General features: G+C 40.3%; 4 protein-coding genes across 11 annotated transcripts; 2 read left to right on the top strand and 2 right to left on the bottom strand.

The window, feature by feature from the left end:
• The first annotated feature begins 749 nt into the window (after window positions 1-749).
• Window positions 750-4,445, top strand: LOC111795586 (phosphatidylinositol 4-kinase gamma 5). 3 transcript variants are annotated; one of them, XM_023678111.2, is made up of 3 exons: window positions 750-1,113; window positions 1,249-1,334; window positions 1,874-4,445. In XM_023678111.2, the coding sequence occupies exon 3, from the start codon at window positions 2,159-2,161 to the stop codon at window positions 4,091-4,093; it is 1,935 nt and encodes a 644-aa protein (XP_023533879.2). In that variant the 5' UTR covers window positions 750-1,113; window positions 1,249-1,334; window positions 1,874-2,158; the 3' UTR covers window positions 4,094-4,445. The 3 variants fall into 3 exon arrangements, with proteins under 3 accessions (XP_023533879.2, XP_086982282.1, XP_023533870.2); XM_087126156.1 differs by having other exon boundaries at window positions 1,249-1,431; XM_023678102.2 differs by lacking the exon at window positions 1,249-1,334.
• Window positions 4,446-6,181: 1,736 nt separating this feature from the next.
• Window positions 6,182-8,322, bottom strand: LOC111791309 (DNA glycosylase superfamily protein). Of its 2 annotated transcripts, XM_023672609.2 has the most exons (6): window positions 7,873-8,322; window positions 7,412-7,785; window positions 7,255-7,312; window positions 7,086-7,169; window positions 6,861-7,002; window positions 6,182-6,775 (listed from the first exon to the last, which is right to left on the bottom strand). In XM_023672609.2, the coding sequence occupies exons 2-6, from the start codon at window positions 7,782-7,784 to the stop codon at window positions 6,497-6,499; spliced, it is 936 nt and encodes a 311-aa protein (XP_023528377.2). In that variant the 5' UTR covers window position 7,785; window positions 7,873-8,322; the 3' UTR covers window positions 6,182-6,496. The 2 variants fall into 2 exon arrangements, with proteins under 2 accessions (XP_023528377.2, XP_023528370.2); XM_023672602.2 differs by lacking the exon at window positions 7,873-8,322 and having other exon boundaries at window positions 7,412-7,861.
• A 726-nt stretch (window positions 8,323-9,048) lies between these two features.
• Window positions 9,049-13,480, top strand: LOC111798085 (Tetratricopeptide repeat (TPR)-like superfamily protein). 5 transcript variants are annotated; one of them, XM_087127308.1, is made up of 5 exons: window positions 9,049-9,762; window positions 10,154-12,287; window positions 12,477-12,594; window positions 12,792-12,995; window positions 13,146-13,480. In XM_087127308.1, exons 1-2 carry the CDS (start codon window positions 9,312-9,314, stop codon window positions 12,202-12,204), a joined length of 2,502 nt encoding a protein of 833 aa, XP_086983434.1. In that variant the 5' UTR covers window positions 9,049-9,311; the 3' UTR covers window positions 12,205-12,287; window positions 12,477-12,594; window positions 12,792-12,995; window positions 13,146-13,480. The 5 variants fall into 5 exon arrangements, with proteins under 5 accessions (XP_086983434.1, XP_086983447.1, XP_086983438.1 ...); XM_087127321.1 differs by lacking the exon at window positions 12,477-12,594 and having other exon boundaries at window positions 10,154-12,268; XM_087127312.1 differs by lacking the exon at window positions 12,477-12,594 and having other exon boundaries at window positions 10,154-12,281.
• A 189-nt stretch (window positions 13,481-13,669) lies between these two features.
• Window positions 13,670-15,306, bottom strand: LOC111798114 (UDP-glycosyltransferase 89A2). The gene has a single exon (XM_023681094.2). It carries the CDS (start codon window positions 15,212-15,214, stop codon window positions 13,814-13,816), a length of 1,401 nt encoding a protein of 466 aa, XP_023536862.2. The 5' UTR covers window positions 15,215-15,306; the 3' UTR covers window positions 13,670-13,813.
• Window positions 15,307-15,851: the final 545 nt, after the last annotated feature.

Raw genomic sequence — 15,851 nt, 5'->3', positions numbered from 1 at the left:
GTTCTTAGTGGAATGGAAGTAAGATGGGCCCTACTTCATAATTTTCAGTTGTGTGGGGGTATATAAGTAAATTTACAATATATTCAAATAGAAATTTGAATTTTGAGCTCGAGAAAATGAATAATTTCATTGTCGTTTTATATTTAACTGTCTAATATAAATGGATGGTATTGGATGGTTACCGTTTATAAAAAATTAATGACGAAAATAGACCTGAAGTGTGGAGATATTAAGAAATTAATGTTTTTATGTTTTTAAATTCAAGTTCAGGAAAAAAAAATTGATGTTTTAAAAGTGGTAGAGAGGTTGGTGTTGATTTAAAGTGTAATAATTTATTTTATTTAACTAAAATAACCAAAGAAAAAGAAAAAAGGCAAAAAAAAAAAAAAAAAAAAAGGACAATTTGGTAAATTCAATGGTCATTAAAATGGACGGTCAGATTTGGCAGGAAACTGGGTAGTACGCAGAACTAGAGATTCGAAGGCCCAAACTCAAAAAAAGAAAACCCGCCCTACCCAGTCGCTGATTACACCAGGTGTCCACCCTTCGACGGTGACCTTGCCACGCATTCACGAATATCTTGTCGCCACCTCACTGTCCCCTTCATCCGACGGTCCTTAATTCCAATACTCTCTTCATCCGACGGCTCTCCCACCCCTTCGAGAGTCTTCGAACCGTACAGGGCAGAGAGAGAGTGGGTCGGCATCTAACCAGGGTTAGCTATTTTAACCAGGCTTCTCTCACTCGAGTTAAAGAACATTCCAAGAAGACGAATTTCTGTGAAGCGCAACAGAGAGAACGGAGAATAAAACGAGAAACAAAAGCGAGGGAAAGGAAGGAGAAACTGCGAACGGATTTTTGTCTGAATTTTTTGTTTTTTTTATAGCTTTTCGTTCATTACGACGACAACTATCATCACTTAGCTCCGACGATTGTTTGATGCCATTTTCTTGGATTTGATTTGATTTGATTCGATTCGATTTGATTCATTGAAGCCTTCTCATTCTCTGTTTTTTGCAAAGTTCTTGCCGCATCGATTCACGGATAGCGACGATTTTAGTGGTGAATCTGATTCGTTCTTGTATCGGATCTTGAAAGATCTATATAGTTCTGGTGAGTTCTTTCTTCGATTTTGTTATTCTCACCGAGTAATGTTTGTTTTTTTTTTAGTATGAGTTAAATGAATGATGTCTTTTTTTCTCTCTCTTTTACTTGCTTCTCATTGTTGAATTTCATTTCTCTGATCAGTCTCCACTCCAGAACGTCGTATTGAGCTTTGGTCTCTTTTGGATATTCTCTCCTGCCCCGAGGAGAGGGGGGAGGGGGGGGAGAAGGTGCACCTTTCACAGATTTCGTTTAACTGTTGAGATTTGTTCTTGTCCGCGAATGAGGATTTTGTTCCGATCATTTGTTTTATTTCATGATGATGTGGTTAGAGAAAAGATCCTTCTTCTTCCTCGTTCTTTATCTCAGGAAGAACCTATCGTTGAAATTTTGTCCCCGGGCCCTTGTAGTTTTACTTTAATAGAGAACTGTTCGCCCTTTCTTTTGCCAACTCTGGACGACGTATGAGTTAATCGAAGAATGTGTAGTTAATTCTAGCGGGCTTCTGCAAATATTGATATTTTGATCTTACAACGAATTTGGTTTCTTATGGAAAAGGACCGTAAATAATGCATCAGTTTGGGTTCTTGATGCTTGCATCTTTTTATCAAATCTCATTCCCAGCTCGAGGGTTGGGATTCTTAATTGTCGAGTCTAGTTGAATTCATCTTTTCTTTGGACTCTCTTCCAATTGAAGTTAATTCTGTATCAATATTCTTGCTTCTTCTGGTCAAGTGTTGATTTTGTTTTCTTTGTTATATTTCTGCAGACTATCTGGTACTGTGAATCTGGCGAGATGAATCTGTAGATACAGTGTTCGGCTGCATCCTTTTGTCTGTGGTGTGATATCGGTCTCGGAGTATTGTTTCTTTGAGAACGATGGCAAGGATTGAGGCTTCTCCTATCTATTAATGATTATTCGAGGTCCTAGACTCTGGTTTTGTTCAACCATCATTCTGTTTTGGGTTGGGCGCCTTCTTGGGAGGGATTCATTTCTCTTCCTTGACCATCTCGGTCATTTGGCTGCAAACACGTCCTTTTCCTTCATTATTTAATGTCACGGAAGTTGGACAGTCCAGTTCAGACTCAAATGGCAGTTGCAGCACTCAAGAGCCCACTCAGCAGGGCTTACCGCTCAAAAAATGGAATGGAAGAAAAACAGCCAGTTGGAAGGAGACAAGTTTTTGTGCAAACTGATACGGGATGTGTCCTGGGAATGGAATTAGATCGTAGTGACAATGCTCATACGGTGAAAAGGAGGTTGCAGCTTGCCCTCAATATTCCCACAGAGGAGAGCTCCCTAACATTTGGGGATGTGATACTGAAGAATGATCTTAGTGCCATTCGAAATGATTCTCCTCTTCTCCTCACGAGAAATCTGTTGCACAGAAGTTCATCTACTCCATGTCTCTCGCCCACTGGGAAGGATCTCCGTCTTAGGGACCAGAGTGGACCTATTGAGATACTAGGGCATCCAGATCATTTTGCTGGCACGAGACGGTTAGTCAAAGAGATTGTGAAAGGTATAAAGTTGGGTATTGATCCGATTCCTGTTCATGGTGGGCTTGGTGGTGCGTACTATTTTAGGAACGGGAAAGGTGAAAGTGTCGCAATTGTGAAGCCAACTGATGAAGAACCTTTTGCACCAAATAATCCAAAAGGTTTTGTTGGAAAAGCTCTTGGACAACCTGGATTTAAGCGATCTGTGCGTGTTGGGGAGACTGGATTCAGAGAAGTTGCAGCTTATCTTCTTGACTATGAACATTTTGCAAACGTGCCTCCGACAGCCTTAGTGAAGATCACTCACTCAATCTTCAATGTAAATGATTGGGTGAATGGTAACAAGCCTCAGGCTCACAAGAAAAAGGCAGTTAGTAAAATTGCTTCCTTCCAACAATTCATTCCACATGATTTTGATGCCAGTGATCATGGGACTTCTAGTTTCCCTGTCGCGGCTGTTCATCGTATAGGTATTTTAGATATTAGGATTTTTAATACGGATAGGCATGCTGGGAATCTCTTAGTTCGGAAACTTGACGGAATAGGAAGTTTTGGACAAGTGGAGCTTATTCCTATAGATCACGGTCTTTGTTTGCCGGAAACTTTAGAGGATCCGTACTTTGAGTGGATTCATTGGCCTCAAGCGTCAATCCCATTTTCAGATGATGAGCTCAAGTATATTGAAAATCTTGATCCGATAAAAGACTGTGAAATGCTTAGGATGGAGCTACCCATGATCCGTGAAGCTTGTCTTCGGGTTTTGGTACTGTGTACAATTTTTCTGAAGGAAGCTGCTGCTTCTGGTCTCTGTCTTGCTGAGATTGGTGAGATGATGAGCAGAGAATTTCGTAGTGGAGAGGAGGAACCCAGTGAACTTGAGCTAGTATGTCTTGAGGCTAGGCAGATGGTAGCAGAGAGGGAGTTCTCTTCTCCAATATATGAGTGGGGCAGTGAGGATTTCCAGTTTGACTTAGACTGTGAGGATGGAGAATTAGACTATAACTCAAGTATGGCAGCGGATCAGTGTTTGGGCTGGTCACATTACCAGCTTGGTGGACTTGGAGGCCTGCATGGACGCAATCCACTCTCGAAATTGGAGGAAAGCATTGAGGAGGGGGGAGAAGATAGTGGAGGGGAGGAGCTAGGAGAAACAGGCATCTTTCCACCTTCTGAACCCATTTCTGTGTCAAAGCTTTCTATGTCTCTCAAGAATACCGTACTGGGCAATAAGAACCAGAAAAACCAAAAGTACCAGGTCACAAAACCTGAGTTTGGATATATTACCAATACATCTGCAGGGCACAGGAGTGCAAACGAGCAGTTTCCTCCAAGTGTCAGTTTTGTAAAGCTTGGAGATATGAACGAGGAAGACTGGTCGCTGTTCCTGGATAAATTTCCAGAGCTCCTTCGCCCAGCATTTGCCAAACGCAAATCTGCAGCTCTCGGGCCGAGGCAGAGGCAGAGACTTGGTACTTCTTGCCAGTTTTGAGACGACGATGTTCAGTGTGTTGCTGTGATGATAGAGCCATTATAGATTAAATCATAGCATTAGAATTATGGAAGTTATGGACGACTCAGTATTAGGATTGGCTTGCATTATGGGTTTTAAGCCTCCACATAGGGCTCATGTTGGAGCTCAGTAAGAGGAAGTTGCTGTATATATTCTTCTCATCAGCGGAGTAGAATTGTTTGTATTCCTTGGTATTTCCCTCCTGCCCTCTTCTTCTTCCCCTTTTGACTTGTGAACTTGTTTGATAAATAAATTGTATGCAAACTTAAAACCCTGAAAGAGGTGCAATGTAAATAGGGTACTTTATGTTCTGTACCTTGCTTTAACTTCATTCTTATATTCTTTTTCCTTCAGCCAGATGCTGTGTGCCAATATGATGCCCTATTTCTTTTTTGTTGACCCGAATTTCTTGTAGACTTCTTAATTACTAAAATATATTTTGTGGACAGTCTGATAACCTCTGGACTTTCTGGTTGTATCGCCTCTCTTTTCTTATTAATACAGTAGGCCGCCGCCCGTAGGCTGTTCTTTTTTTGCTCTTTTGTGCCGTCGTGTCGGTTTTTTTTCCCTTTTTCTTTCAGTAATGTTTAACCCTTTGAGCCTGTATTATTCGATAAGGACAGGAGTCATCATGTTCTTTCTTGTATTAAGTATTAACTAGTGGAAAAATGATTAAAGCTATTTGTTATTGCATAAAAAGAAAGAAACAAAGTAGGGTCGCTATAATCAGTGAAGAAATTTCATTCATCGTTTGGGACCCATGGATGAATTATTAGATTCCAGTTGATTTGAAATTCATCCTAATGGTGGATCTGTACCAGAACTTTGATCTTTTCTTCCACTGTTTTGCTCATTCTCTTTGTCAGCTTCATCCTTCTCGCTACTACCTACGTATGAACCGATCATATGATTATCGAACTTCTTGGATCATACGATTCATCAATCTAATTGGATCGTTTTGTATTAGTTTCTTTGTAGGTGGTGGAGAGCCTGCTCTGTTCTTGTTGGGATTTCATTTTTTGGTCAGTACCATCTAACAAACTTCAGACACTACTTACTACTAGGATGTTTGGTGAGTATATGCAATTCAACAGTCGCTATTACTTGAACATACCCGACCATTACTGGGATTAAGATGAGTTAATCAAGTAGTTAGGTTGAAGAATGGTGGAAGGGAAGGAAAAAGTGTGGATAGAGATTATAACAGGTGAAAGAACAGCTGAGGTGGAACAAGTGCTGGATTTGACCTGTTTTGTTTTTTCTTGGCAACCTGTCTTTTAGTCTTTGGATGGTTTATAATCCAAGCTAAAATGATTCATTGATTGGGAGGAAGGCAGATAGAGACAATTGTGGGGCTTGAATCCTATCTTCCTGTTTCCCTTGGAGAGAAGTTTAAGCAATCTCAAACAACAAAATGGTTGAAGCTTCATTGTAATTCAGTGGATGACTTTGATAGAGTTTCACCGTATAATAGCTCAAGCTCTCCGCTAGCAGATATTGTCTTCCTTGGGTCTTCCCTTTCGGTCTTCCCCTCAAAGTTTTTAGAACACGTTTGCTAGAGAAAGATTTTCACACCCTTACAAATAATATAATGTTTCGTAGCAGGATGACTTCGATAGAGTTTCAACTAATCTTAGTAAAAGATCTCTAAGTATAATACTGCCTACATCTTATCATATAGCCTTTCAAATAAGATAAAGAACATATCAAGTGATGTGGTAAAGCTTTTTTGGCCTAGCAGATGGGGGAGAAAGATGATCTATGGACTTGATTCTCAGCCAATTTGAAGGACCAGGCTTGGAGTGCTATCTCGAAACTCGATCGACATTTCTCGAGGTGAGGGACGATATAACGAGGTTTGTATTACATATTTGGATCTTATGAACTGTAACTAGACTGCAGTTTTCTATGGTCATGTCTGCTTTGATGAACTTAGTTGTATCATGAAGTTCTTCATGAACAAAGAACATTCTTGGTTCTTAATGTCTTAGGAAATGAGCTTGTTTAGAATGTATGAGAAAGCTCATAGATAAGCAATTTTGACCCAAGAGATTCACACCAAACATCTAAAATAATTAGTTATATATTAGAAGCATAAACAAATTAAATACACCAATCTTATTCTCCACCAGCTTCAGCTTGTCGATTACCATGGCTGCTCTGCAACTGTTGTAATGGTGAGCTCTGCACTTTTTGATATCAACTGATGAGTTGCTCAGTTGCAGAATTGGCCATTCTAGCAGAAACTGATAAACAAAGAAGCAGAGAAGTTCCATCTTAGTTCCTCTCTCTTTCTCTATGCATAATTTTTTATATTGTTAACTTAATGCTCACAAAAGCAAAACAACCACAACTTTGAAGGGAAAGTAGGAAACGTTGAGCTCAGATATGTCTCCATGGTCTTTCTGCAAGATTTACGCATTCGCCATGCCGAAAACAGTCCACAAGATGATCGATCGTCAACCCTGCCGCCTGCATGAACGAATAGACGATCACTGGCCCAACAAACCGAAAACCGCGCTTCACCATGTCCTTGCTAATGGCTTCTGCTTTGGGACTCCTCAGGGGAACATTTCTTGGATATCTAAATCTGTTTATTGTTGGTTTGAAGTTCATATAGCTCCACATATAGTTACTGAACGACCCAAAATCTCTAGCTATCTGCAGTTGAATAAAAAAACCAGTTGTTCTTGTTAATATACATTCTGTGAAAGAGTTGGTTAAAAAATGAGGTGATCTAGCTTGCCTTCAATATGCACTTGGCATTGTCTACTATGCACCTCACTCTGCTCTCCACCAGCATAATGGCCTTGTCAGATGCTATGTCTGCTATCTCTTTCTCCCCCATGTTGGCCACAGTACTTGCCTCAAATCCAGCAAAAGCTTCTCTATGACCAACCAGATGTGTATATATACATTAATCTTCTCATAGATGTTCATCCAAAGTACACATTGGATCAGAAACTATTACCTGAATAGTTCCCTTCTTTTCACAATTTCAGTCCAATTGTAGTCCATCAGCATCCCCGATAGAGCGAGTAGCTCGAAAAGTCGGCTGTATGGTATTTTTTCTCTGATGTCAACTCACAAATCTATAAACTGATATGCAGGATAAATGAAAAGCTACTTAGATCACCTACTTGTCGTCATACACCGGGACGCCCCAACACTCGTCGTGAAAGGATACATAGGCTTTATCTGCGTCGAGTACACGAGATAGAAACGTCAAGCATGAACTAGTCTAGCAATGTGGTGGAAAGTATTCTAAGTCCATATCAGAACTAAGTGTAATCTTACCACTGGTATGAGTGATCCAGTTGCACCTCCTGAGTTCCCCATCACCAAGTTCCTGACATTGTTGTTGGACACTCTTAGGCAATGGAGCTTCTCTTCTTTCAGGAGGCGGCGGTGGCGGTGTAATCAAACGAATCGCATACGAAATCTTCTGATCGAGTTGGATTGAGGAGTCTGTAAGAGAAGAATCATTTGAATTTTGGGACAAAGACAATGAAAATGAAGATAAAGAGAGTGATGAAGTGGTTCTTTGAAGCCCAATTGGGTAAATCTTCTTAAGGTGTTTAGACAATATGTTTTGGCTTGTTCTATCTTTCTCTTTAGGACATGTTTGCCTCTCCAGAATTCGTCTTCTAACAGTGGCTTTGGATGACATACTGAACAAAGAACACAAGGCTTAATGGCACAATTTGAAACAAAACTGGATTCAGATTATAAAGTGTTTAATGTTTGAGTTGGCTTACCATATTTCCCACACTCACCATACTTGGTTGGTGAAATGTGAGCTTCAAAATTATGGATCACCATATTTGCTACTTAGTTTCCAAGCAAAAACCCCATACAAGTTCATAATATCTTCACTGTTTTATACTCGAAATCTCCTCAATTTTGGAGACAAATTAGTATAAAAGCTCCTCGTTCCTGTATGATTATAATCTTTGGTGTTTGGCAGTTGGGTTTTAACGACTGTTAGGCTCCATTATGAGTAAAAGATGAGCTAAAAATGGACTGGAAATGGGAAAAATCCAAAACATAGAGAAGAAAAGAAGTTAAAACAGGCAATAATCCTGTTTTAGTTGTACTGTTTGTCTCAAAGCAAGTGTGAATGGGGCCATCAGGGCCTGACATTCTTAGTTCCTACTCCTTTACCTTAAAGTTTGAGGCTTACCCATTGCCTGCATAGATTAAGATATGCCATCCATTACTTTTCTTGGGCCTTCCTTCTTCCATTATATGTATATATTGGTGCTTCATATGGTCTAGCTTCCACTCTACAAGCGTCGTTGTCAAGTTCTTAAATAACGTTTCGTTTCGGACATGTATTGGACGTAGAGCCTGTTTGAAATAACGGTTTTTAAAAAGTGTGTTCTACGTGAAAAGAAAAAGGTTTTCAACGACTTAAACTAAATGTGAATTGAGTTACGAAACCTAATTCACGTTTCCACGTTAGAGAAAGAGCGGCGGAATTCGAGTTTTATTGGATAAATTAATGGGTTTGATTCTTAAACTTAGACTTACTTGTTTATTGCAAACGCTACCCTGTATGTTTTATAAACTAACCTATTACTTTTATTTAAAACAAAAAATTGAATAAATGACTCGAACAACCTAAACCAACCTAATCCAAAAAGTTTATAGCTCGAACAATTGAGTTTGATTAAAAAAATGTTATAATTGAAAACGTTTGAGTTTAATCTAAAAATATTATAACTGACCCAATTTAACACAATCCACGGACACCCGCACTCTTAAACTTATTTAAATTTTCAGTTATATATTTTTTTTACCAAATATTTTAACTTTACCTAATATTTACCTGTAAATATATAAAATTTTAATAACTTAATTAGGCAAAAGCTAAGCCCCCAAATAAATTAAGTTTGAGGACTATAAAGTCATGCCAAATAAAACGGTGCGTTTATGCCCTTTGGGGGGGAATTACACAAATCTGCTCGCGCTATCAATGGCCGAAAACGGCAGCAACCCAAAACCAGCAGTGGCTGCCGCCCTTCGGAATTGCCGCGAAACCCATCGGTTCGCTAAAACCCTAACTCCCTTTCCTTACCTCGTTTCATACTGCTTTCCGATCCCTCTAACTTATCCCTATCTTTGTTGCTTTTAATTTCACGTTGTCTTACACGAGAAATCGGCAGGGTTTCTTTCCAATCCTGCTCCCATTTCCATGCTTAGCCGTATTCATCAATGGAAGCCATTACATTTTTTGAGGAAATGCGGGATACTCGCTTCTTTTAGTTCTGTGATCCTTGCTAGGCCTTCAGTTTCTGCCGCCCGCCTCGAAGCGGAATCCGTCACTCACTCCTTCGTTCTGGACCAGAACGACCCAGTTCGTGAGATTCTTACGGGTTTAAATTCCTTTGGGTTTAGAGCGTATGTTGGTGGATGTAACTTTCGAACTGTAGTTTCTACTTTGAGTGAAACTGTAGTGGACGGCGTTCTTGAGAGTTTGAGTATTCAGAATCCTGATGTTGCTGTGGCATTTTTCTATTTGTTGAGAAATAAGTACGGATTTCGGCATTCTGGGTTCTCCCAGCTTGCCGTTTCTCATATTCTAGCGGGTAAAGGAAGATTCAAGGAGTTGCATTGCGTTATAAAGCAATTGGTTGAGGAGCAAGGTATCAGTTCTTGGCATCTCTTTCTTCATGATTGATTGGCTGATATTAGAGAAAAGCAGAGAAGTCGGGCATTCTCCTTCTTAACGCCTAGTGTGTATATTGGCTGAACTAAGAGATTCATAGTTATCATGATAATGTGCATACTTAAGAGTAAAAAAAAAAAATGGTAGACTAATTCCCCACATTTTCTGCAGTTGAAAAGCACCGTGCTTTCTTTCATGCCTTCCCTGTTTCTTTGATGTATATATAAACCTCGTCTTTTAACGTACTTCTTTTAGACCATCCTTATTTTTCAGTTCATCAAACCCTTTTTTTTTTTTTTTTTTTTTTTGTTAACATTGGAATGTCTATTTTATGTTGTTTATGTCTCTCGATATTTACTCTCTGGTAGGGTCGGGTTCTGCATCTTCCTTTTGTGACCTGCTCTTGAACAAATTCAGGAATTGGGATTCAAATGGTGTGGTATGGGATATGCTGGCATTTGCGTATTCTAGACATGAAATGATCCATGATGCCCTCTTTGTCATCGCAAAGATGAAGGATCTAAATTTACAAGCTTCAGTTCCAACTTATAACTCTCTATTGCATAACTTGAGGCACACTGATGTTATGTGGGATATATGCAATGAGGTCAAAGCTAGTGGAGCTCCTCAGAGTGAATATACTACCTCAATACTTATACACGGCCTATGTGCGCAATCCAAGTTACAAGATGCGATTTCATTCCTACAGGACAGCAATGAAGTAGTTGGACCTTCTATTGTGTCTATCAATACCGTTATGTCAAAGTTTTGCAAAGTGGGGCTAGTAGATGTTGCAAGGTCATTTTTCTGTTTGATGGTCAAGAATGGACTTCTTCCTGATTCGTACAGTTATAATATTCTTATTCATGGGTTATGTGTAGCAGGTTCCATGGACGAAGCTCTGGAATTCACAGATGACATGGAAAAGCATGGTGTGGAGCCTGATGTAGTAACATACAACACACTTGCTAAAGGGTTTCTCTTGCTTGGTTTTATGAGTGGGGCCTGGAAAGTCGTCCAGAAAATGTTGCTAAAAGGTCTAAATCCGGATATTGTGACATATACAATACTGATATGTGGGCATTGTCAAATGGGAAATATTGAGGAAGCCCTTAAGCTGCGGCAAGAAACCCTTTCAAGGGGGTTTCAGTTGAACATCATTTCGTACAGTGTGCTACTTAGCTGTTTGTGTAAAGTTGGACGAATAGAAGAGGCATTGGCATTGCTCAATGAAATGGAAACTCTACGTTTGAAACCTGATCTTATAGTATATTCAATCCTCATTCATGGCCTCTGCAAGGAAGGGTTTGTACAAAGGGCTTACCAACTATATGAACAAATGCGTTTGAAGAGAAATTTTCCTAACTACTTTTCTCAACGTGCAGTACTTTTGGGTTTCTTTGAGAATGGAAATATTTCTGAGGCAAGAAAATATTTTGATGCTTTGACTCATATGGATCTGATAGAGGATGTTATTTTGTTTAATATTATGATTGATGGTTACGTAAGGCTTGGTGATATTTCTGAGGCTATGCAGCTATATTATAGAATGTTTGAAAGGGGGATTACTCCGACTGTTGTCACTTTCAACACTCTTGTCCATGGGTTTTGCAGAAATGGAGACCTAGTGGAGGCTCGAAAGATGTTCAAAATCATTAGGTTGAATGGATTGCTACCCAGTGTAGTAACTTATACTACCCTTATGAATGCGTACTGTGAAGCGGGAAACATGCAGGAAATGTTTGATCTACTCCATGAGATGGAAGCAAATGCTGTTGTTCCAACTCATATAACTTATACTGTACTAATCAAAGGACTCTGCAGACAGAATAAAATGCATGAAGCCCTCCAGTTGCTTGAGTATATGTATGCAAAGGGTCTAATGCCAGATCAGATTACATATAATACTATTATCCAATGTTTTTGCAAGGCCAGAGACATTGCAAAAGCTTTCCAGGTTTATAATGAGATGTTGCTCCATAATCTTGATCCTACCCATGTAACTTATAATGTACTTATTAGTGGTCTTTGTGTATATGGTGACCTAAAGGATGCTGATCGAATGCTGGTTTCTATGGAGGATCAAAATATTAGCTTGACAAAAGTTGCTTATATGACAATTATTAAGGCACATTGTGCAAAGGGTCAGGTGTCTAAAGCATTAGGGTTCTTCAATCAAATGTTGGCTAAGAGTTTTGTCATTTCCATCAGAGATTATAGTGCTATCATTAATAGGCTGTGCAAAAGGGGTCTAATTACTGAAGCAAAGTACTTATTTGCTATGATGTTATCTGAAGGTGTAACTCCTGATTCTGAAATCTGCGAGACAATGCTTAATGCTTTCCATCAACATGGTGATAGCAGTTCAGTATTTGAATTTCTTGCTGTGATGGTTAAATCTGGCGTCATTTCACATTGATCCATCAGAAGAGGTCAGTCGATCACATCACGCCGTTCCAGATAACCATATTTTGGCATAAGAGGTTAGCATCTGAGGTACAGGTGAGCATTATGAACTTAATCAAAATTCAAGGATGAATTTTTCCCCTAGATTCTAATTTTATTAAGAATGCATGGATCCAGAATATCGGTGTTAGGAGAGGTTGTTCTCGTAGAGTACCATTCTCTAGTTATATCAAATTAACTCTGGTTTTCCCAATTTATTCAACTTGATGGTCACATTTGTTTCAGCTCGAGTATTTGCAACCATAACCATGTACTTTTACGCAAGGTCAAGCTTAACATGAAACGATCACGCTGAATGTCTTACACATATCAAATCCTTTACCCTCTGTTTCGATTACTGTGGGTATGGCACATTAAAATTCTTGATTGATATCTTGAAACTACTACTTTGACTTCCTTTATGAGTTTCTCATGAGACTATCATGGGTAGGAAGCAATCATTCATTTGTGTTATTCTTGTTTCCTCTCCCTAAAATTGCTAAAACCTTCAAAGGAAGCTAGCGATCAGTTATATGACTTGCTTGCTTGTTCATGTTGCAGGATGTAGGGATAATATTCCCTCTGTGGCATGTATCAAACTTTATGCCTCAGATAAGCAACGAAAGGAAAGTCATGGCAATGACCCTTGTGGGCTCTCCCAGCTTGGAGGCTGCAGCAGACGGTCTTATAGAGTGGTTATGACAAGTTGTACTACGAAGTATTAGCTGAGCCTGATTCCTTGCAGCCAGTCGAATAGAAAGTAAGGTATATAGCTTCTCAAAGGCTCATAGGATATCTTCTGACTGAGGGGAAAAAGTTGAAAATTAGTAAATGATGGGCGAGCCCCTTCCCAACTGTTGTCATTGAGGGGAAAAAAATATTGTTGACTTATTTCTTAGCAATTTCGTTGTGCAGGAATTCTCTGAACCTAGAGGGGCATCACTTTCAGAACTCCCGCCTCTATTTGTTAAGTATGGAGGATGGTCGATACTTGAAGGGATTTAAAGATAAATCAACTAACATATTTGATCTCTGATAGGATAGCTCACAACAAAGAAGAACAAGTGGTAAGATCTTCTTTCCTATCAGTTATTATTTTGATACCCAGATGCTGCCCTGATCTTCATGTAAATAAGGAAGAAAAGAACGTTTACAATTCGACAGCATAATGAAAGAATTTGTTGAACTTTACCATAATAAAAATTGGCCCTTTATCGTTTGGGTAATTCTCAATTAATTATATTTTGGTCTCTCTGAATGCTTCTCAAACACATGAAATGGTTGAACTTTTTCTTTGGGGGTGGGGAAGGAGGTCAAGGAGAGATTGTCGTATATTGATTTTATAAGTTGAGAATTACTGTCAAATGAATGAACTAAGGTTAGATTATATTTGTCATGAATATAATTGATGATACTCAATTAGCCAAGACGTTATAAACTGATTGAAAAAGTTGGAATTTGGAATAGACTAAGATAAACAGTAGACGAGATGTTGAAAAGCAAGAACCAACGGAAGACAATTAAGGTTCGGCCAATTTTATTTGAAATAAAGACAAGGCCATACACATGAATTGGTAGCGAAGTCACTTGGTTGGTGGAGGAAGGCTGGCCAGCTTCTTGGCAAATTCTTGCAGGTTCCTCAATGAACTCCCACTGGGGCCAGTTGCATCCGCCACGGCTTTGCTCAGAGCTCTGGCTTTGGCTTTCAGTTTGTCGGAGTTGAAAGACTCGGCGAGGACCTCCCCCAGTTTGTCCGGGTCAGGCACCGAGTTCTCCCCATGGCAGACTTGCACCGCCACTCCAATCTGATCCACCAATACCTTCGAGTTTATCATTTGGTCTCCTTCCATGGCCCAAGCAAATATTGGTACTCCACTCGCTAGGCTCTCCAGTATAGAGTTCCACCCGCAGTGGCTCAGAAACCCTCTCACGGCTCTGTGCCTCAGTATCGCCTCCTGTGGTACCCATCTCTTCACCACCATTCCACGACCAGAGACCCGATCCTCAAACCCGATTGGGATTCCGTCGGACCCACCATCTGTTTGACGAATTGTCTTAACCACCCATACGAATCGAGTCCCGCTTCTCTCAATCCCGGATGCCAGTGCTTCCATTTGCTGCTGATTCAGTTGCTTTTGACTCCCAAAACTAATGTATAGCACCGAACCATCGGGGCATTCATCAAGCCATTTCAGAACCTCATCTGAACTCGATTCCACAGTTGGGTTGTGCCCTTTGACAAGGCTTAGCGGTCCAACTCCAAATACATTCTCGTTGTTGTTTAATTTCCTGTAGAACTCCAAATACTCGGGCTCCAACTCGTCGAAGGTATTGAAAACATTAGCCCAGCAGGTCCCGGCTTCAAACCAGTCGGCTCTTATGGTACTGAATAGTGGGTCAGAATCCCGGTACACGGTGACAAATTCCGGCAAATCCTGATTAGTGAAGGAGGGGGAATTAGGCAATTCAGCCATATGCTTCACTGGGGATTTACGGAACTCTTCGGAAGGTACGTGACGCCAACAGTAATCGAGGACGTCAACGACCCAACAGCCAGAGGAGAAGAAGGAGACTCTAGGGATTTGAAGCTTTTGGGCGAGAGATTGGGTCCATCCAAGGAAGAAATCAGAAATGATGGCGGAGGGAGGTGAAGGGTGGGATTTGAACCACTCAATAATGGGGTCTTGGAGTTGGCGGAGAGCCACTATGATGGGTACGTTGCCTTCGCCGCCGATGTCTTTGATATTCTCGACGCCGGGAGGCAAACCGGGGACAGAAGGGAAGGGGAGAACAAGGGTTTGGACAGAAGGGTGGGCTGAAAGAAGAGGTTGAAGGATGGGGAGGTTCTTGGGGGTAACCAAAACGGTGATGGGGAAGCCATAAGAAGCTAAGAAATGGGTGAGATCGAGAAGTGGAAGCATATGGCCCTGAGCTGGGTATGGAAAAAGCAGAAGATGGGGTAATGGCGATGAAGGCGACGCCATTGGAACCAGATGTGATTGAAGGCTGAGGAAGGAATGAGGGAGAGTGGGTATTTATATTGGAAACATGTTTCTGAATTGAAGTACGGAAATCGCCATTGGAGATCAAGGAAAAACAAAGAACGAATAGGAAATTGACCAAAGAGAAGGGAGGTTGTCCAGGTGCCTGACAGCACGGCACGTGAACAAACAAGAGCGAAGAATGGGGGGAGGTGGGCGATTTGAGACGCTGAGAGAGAGAGAGAGTTGTGTCAGAAACGGTGATGGGGTTGGTGGAGCCTTGAGATGCGATTGGGTGGTGAGTGTCCTGTCAGCAAAAATAAATAATTCAGAAAACAATATATTAAGCGAGTAACGTGAAGTCCCATAAAATGGGAAAACTTTATTTTAACAATGCGGGCCCTCCAATATACATATATATATATATATATATATATATAATCATTTGGTTTATTGTATCTACCACGTTCATCCTTTGACGTTGAGGTCATTGTAAGTCTGTCTATGATTAAGAGTATCGGTGGTGTTGAAGCTGCTTCGTTCATGCTAGTCATCTTACCGTTATGAGTTAGAACAATGTTCACCAACTCTTCCATAGTATTCATATATCGAAAAAGCTTTTGAATATGAGTTTCCATTC

This window comes from Cucurbita pepo, chromosome 1, assembly GCF_057944985.1.
Source record: "Cucurbita pepo subsp. pepo isolate OVF chromosome 1, ASM5794498v1, whole genome shotgun sequence".
Lineage (NCBI taxonomy): Eukaryota > Viridiplantae > Streptophyta > Magnoliopsida > Cucurbitales > Cucurbitaceae > Cucurbita > Cucurbita pepo.
This window is presented reverse-complemented; position numbering and strand designations above follow the sequence as displayed.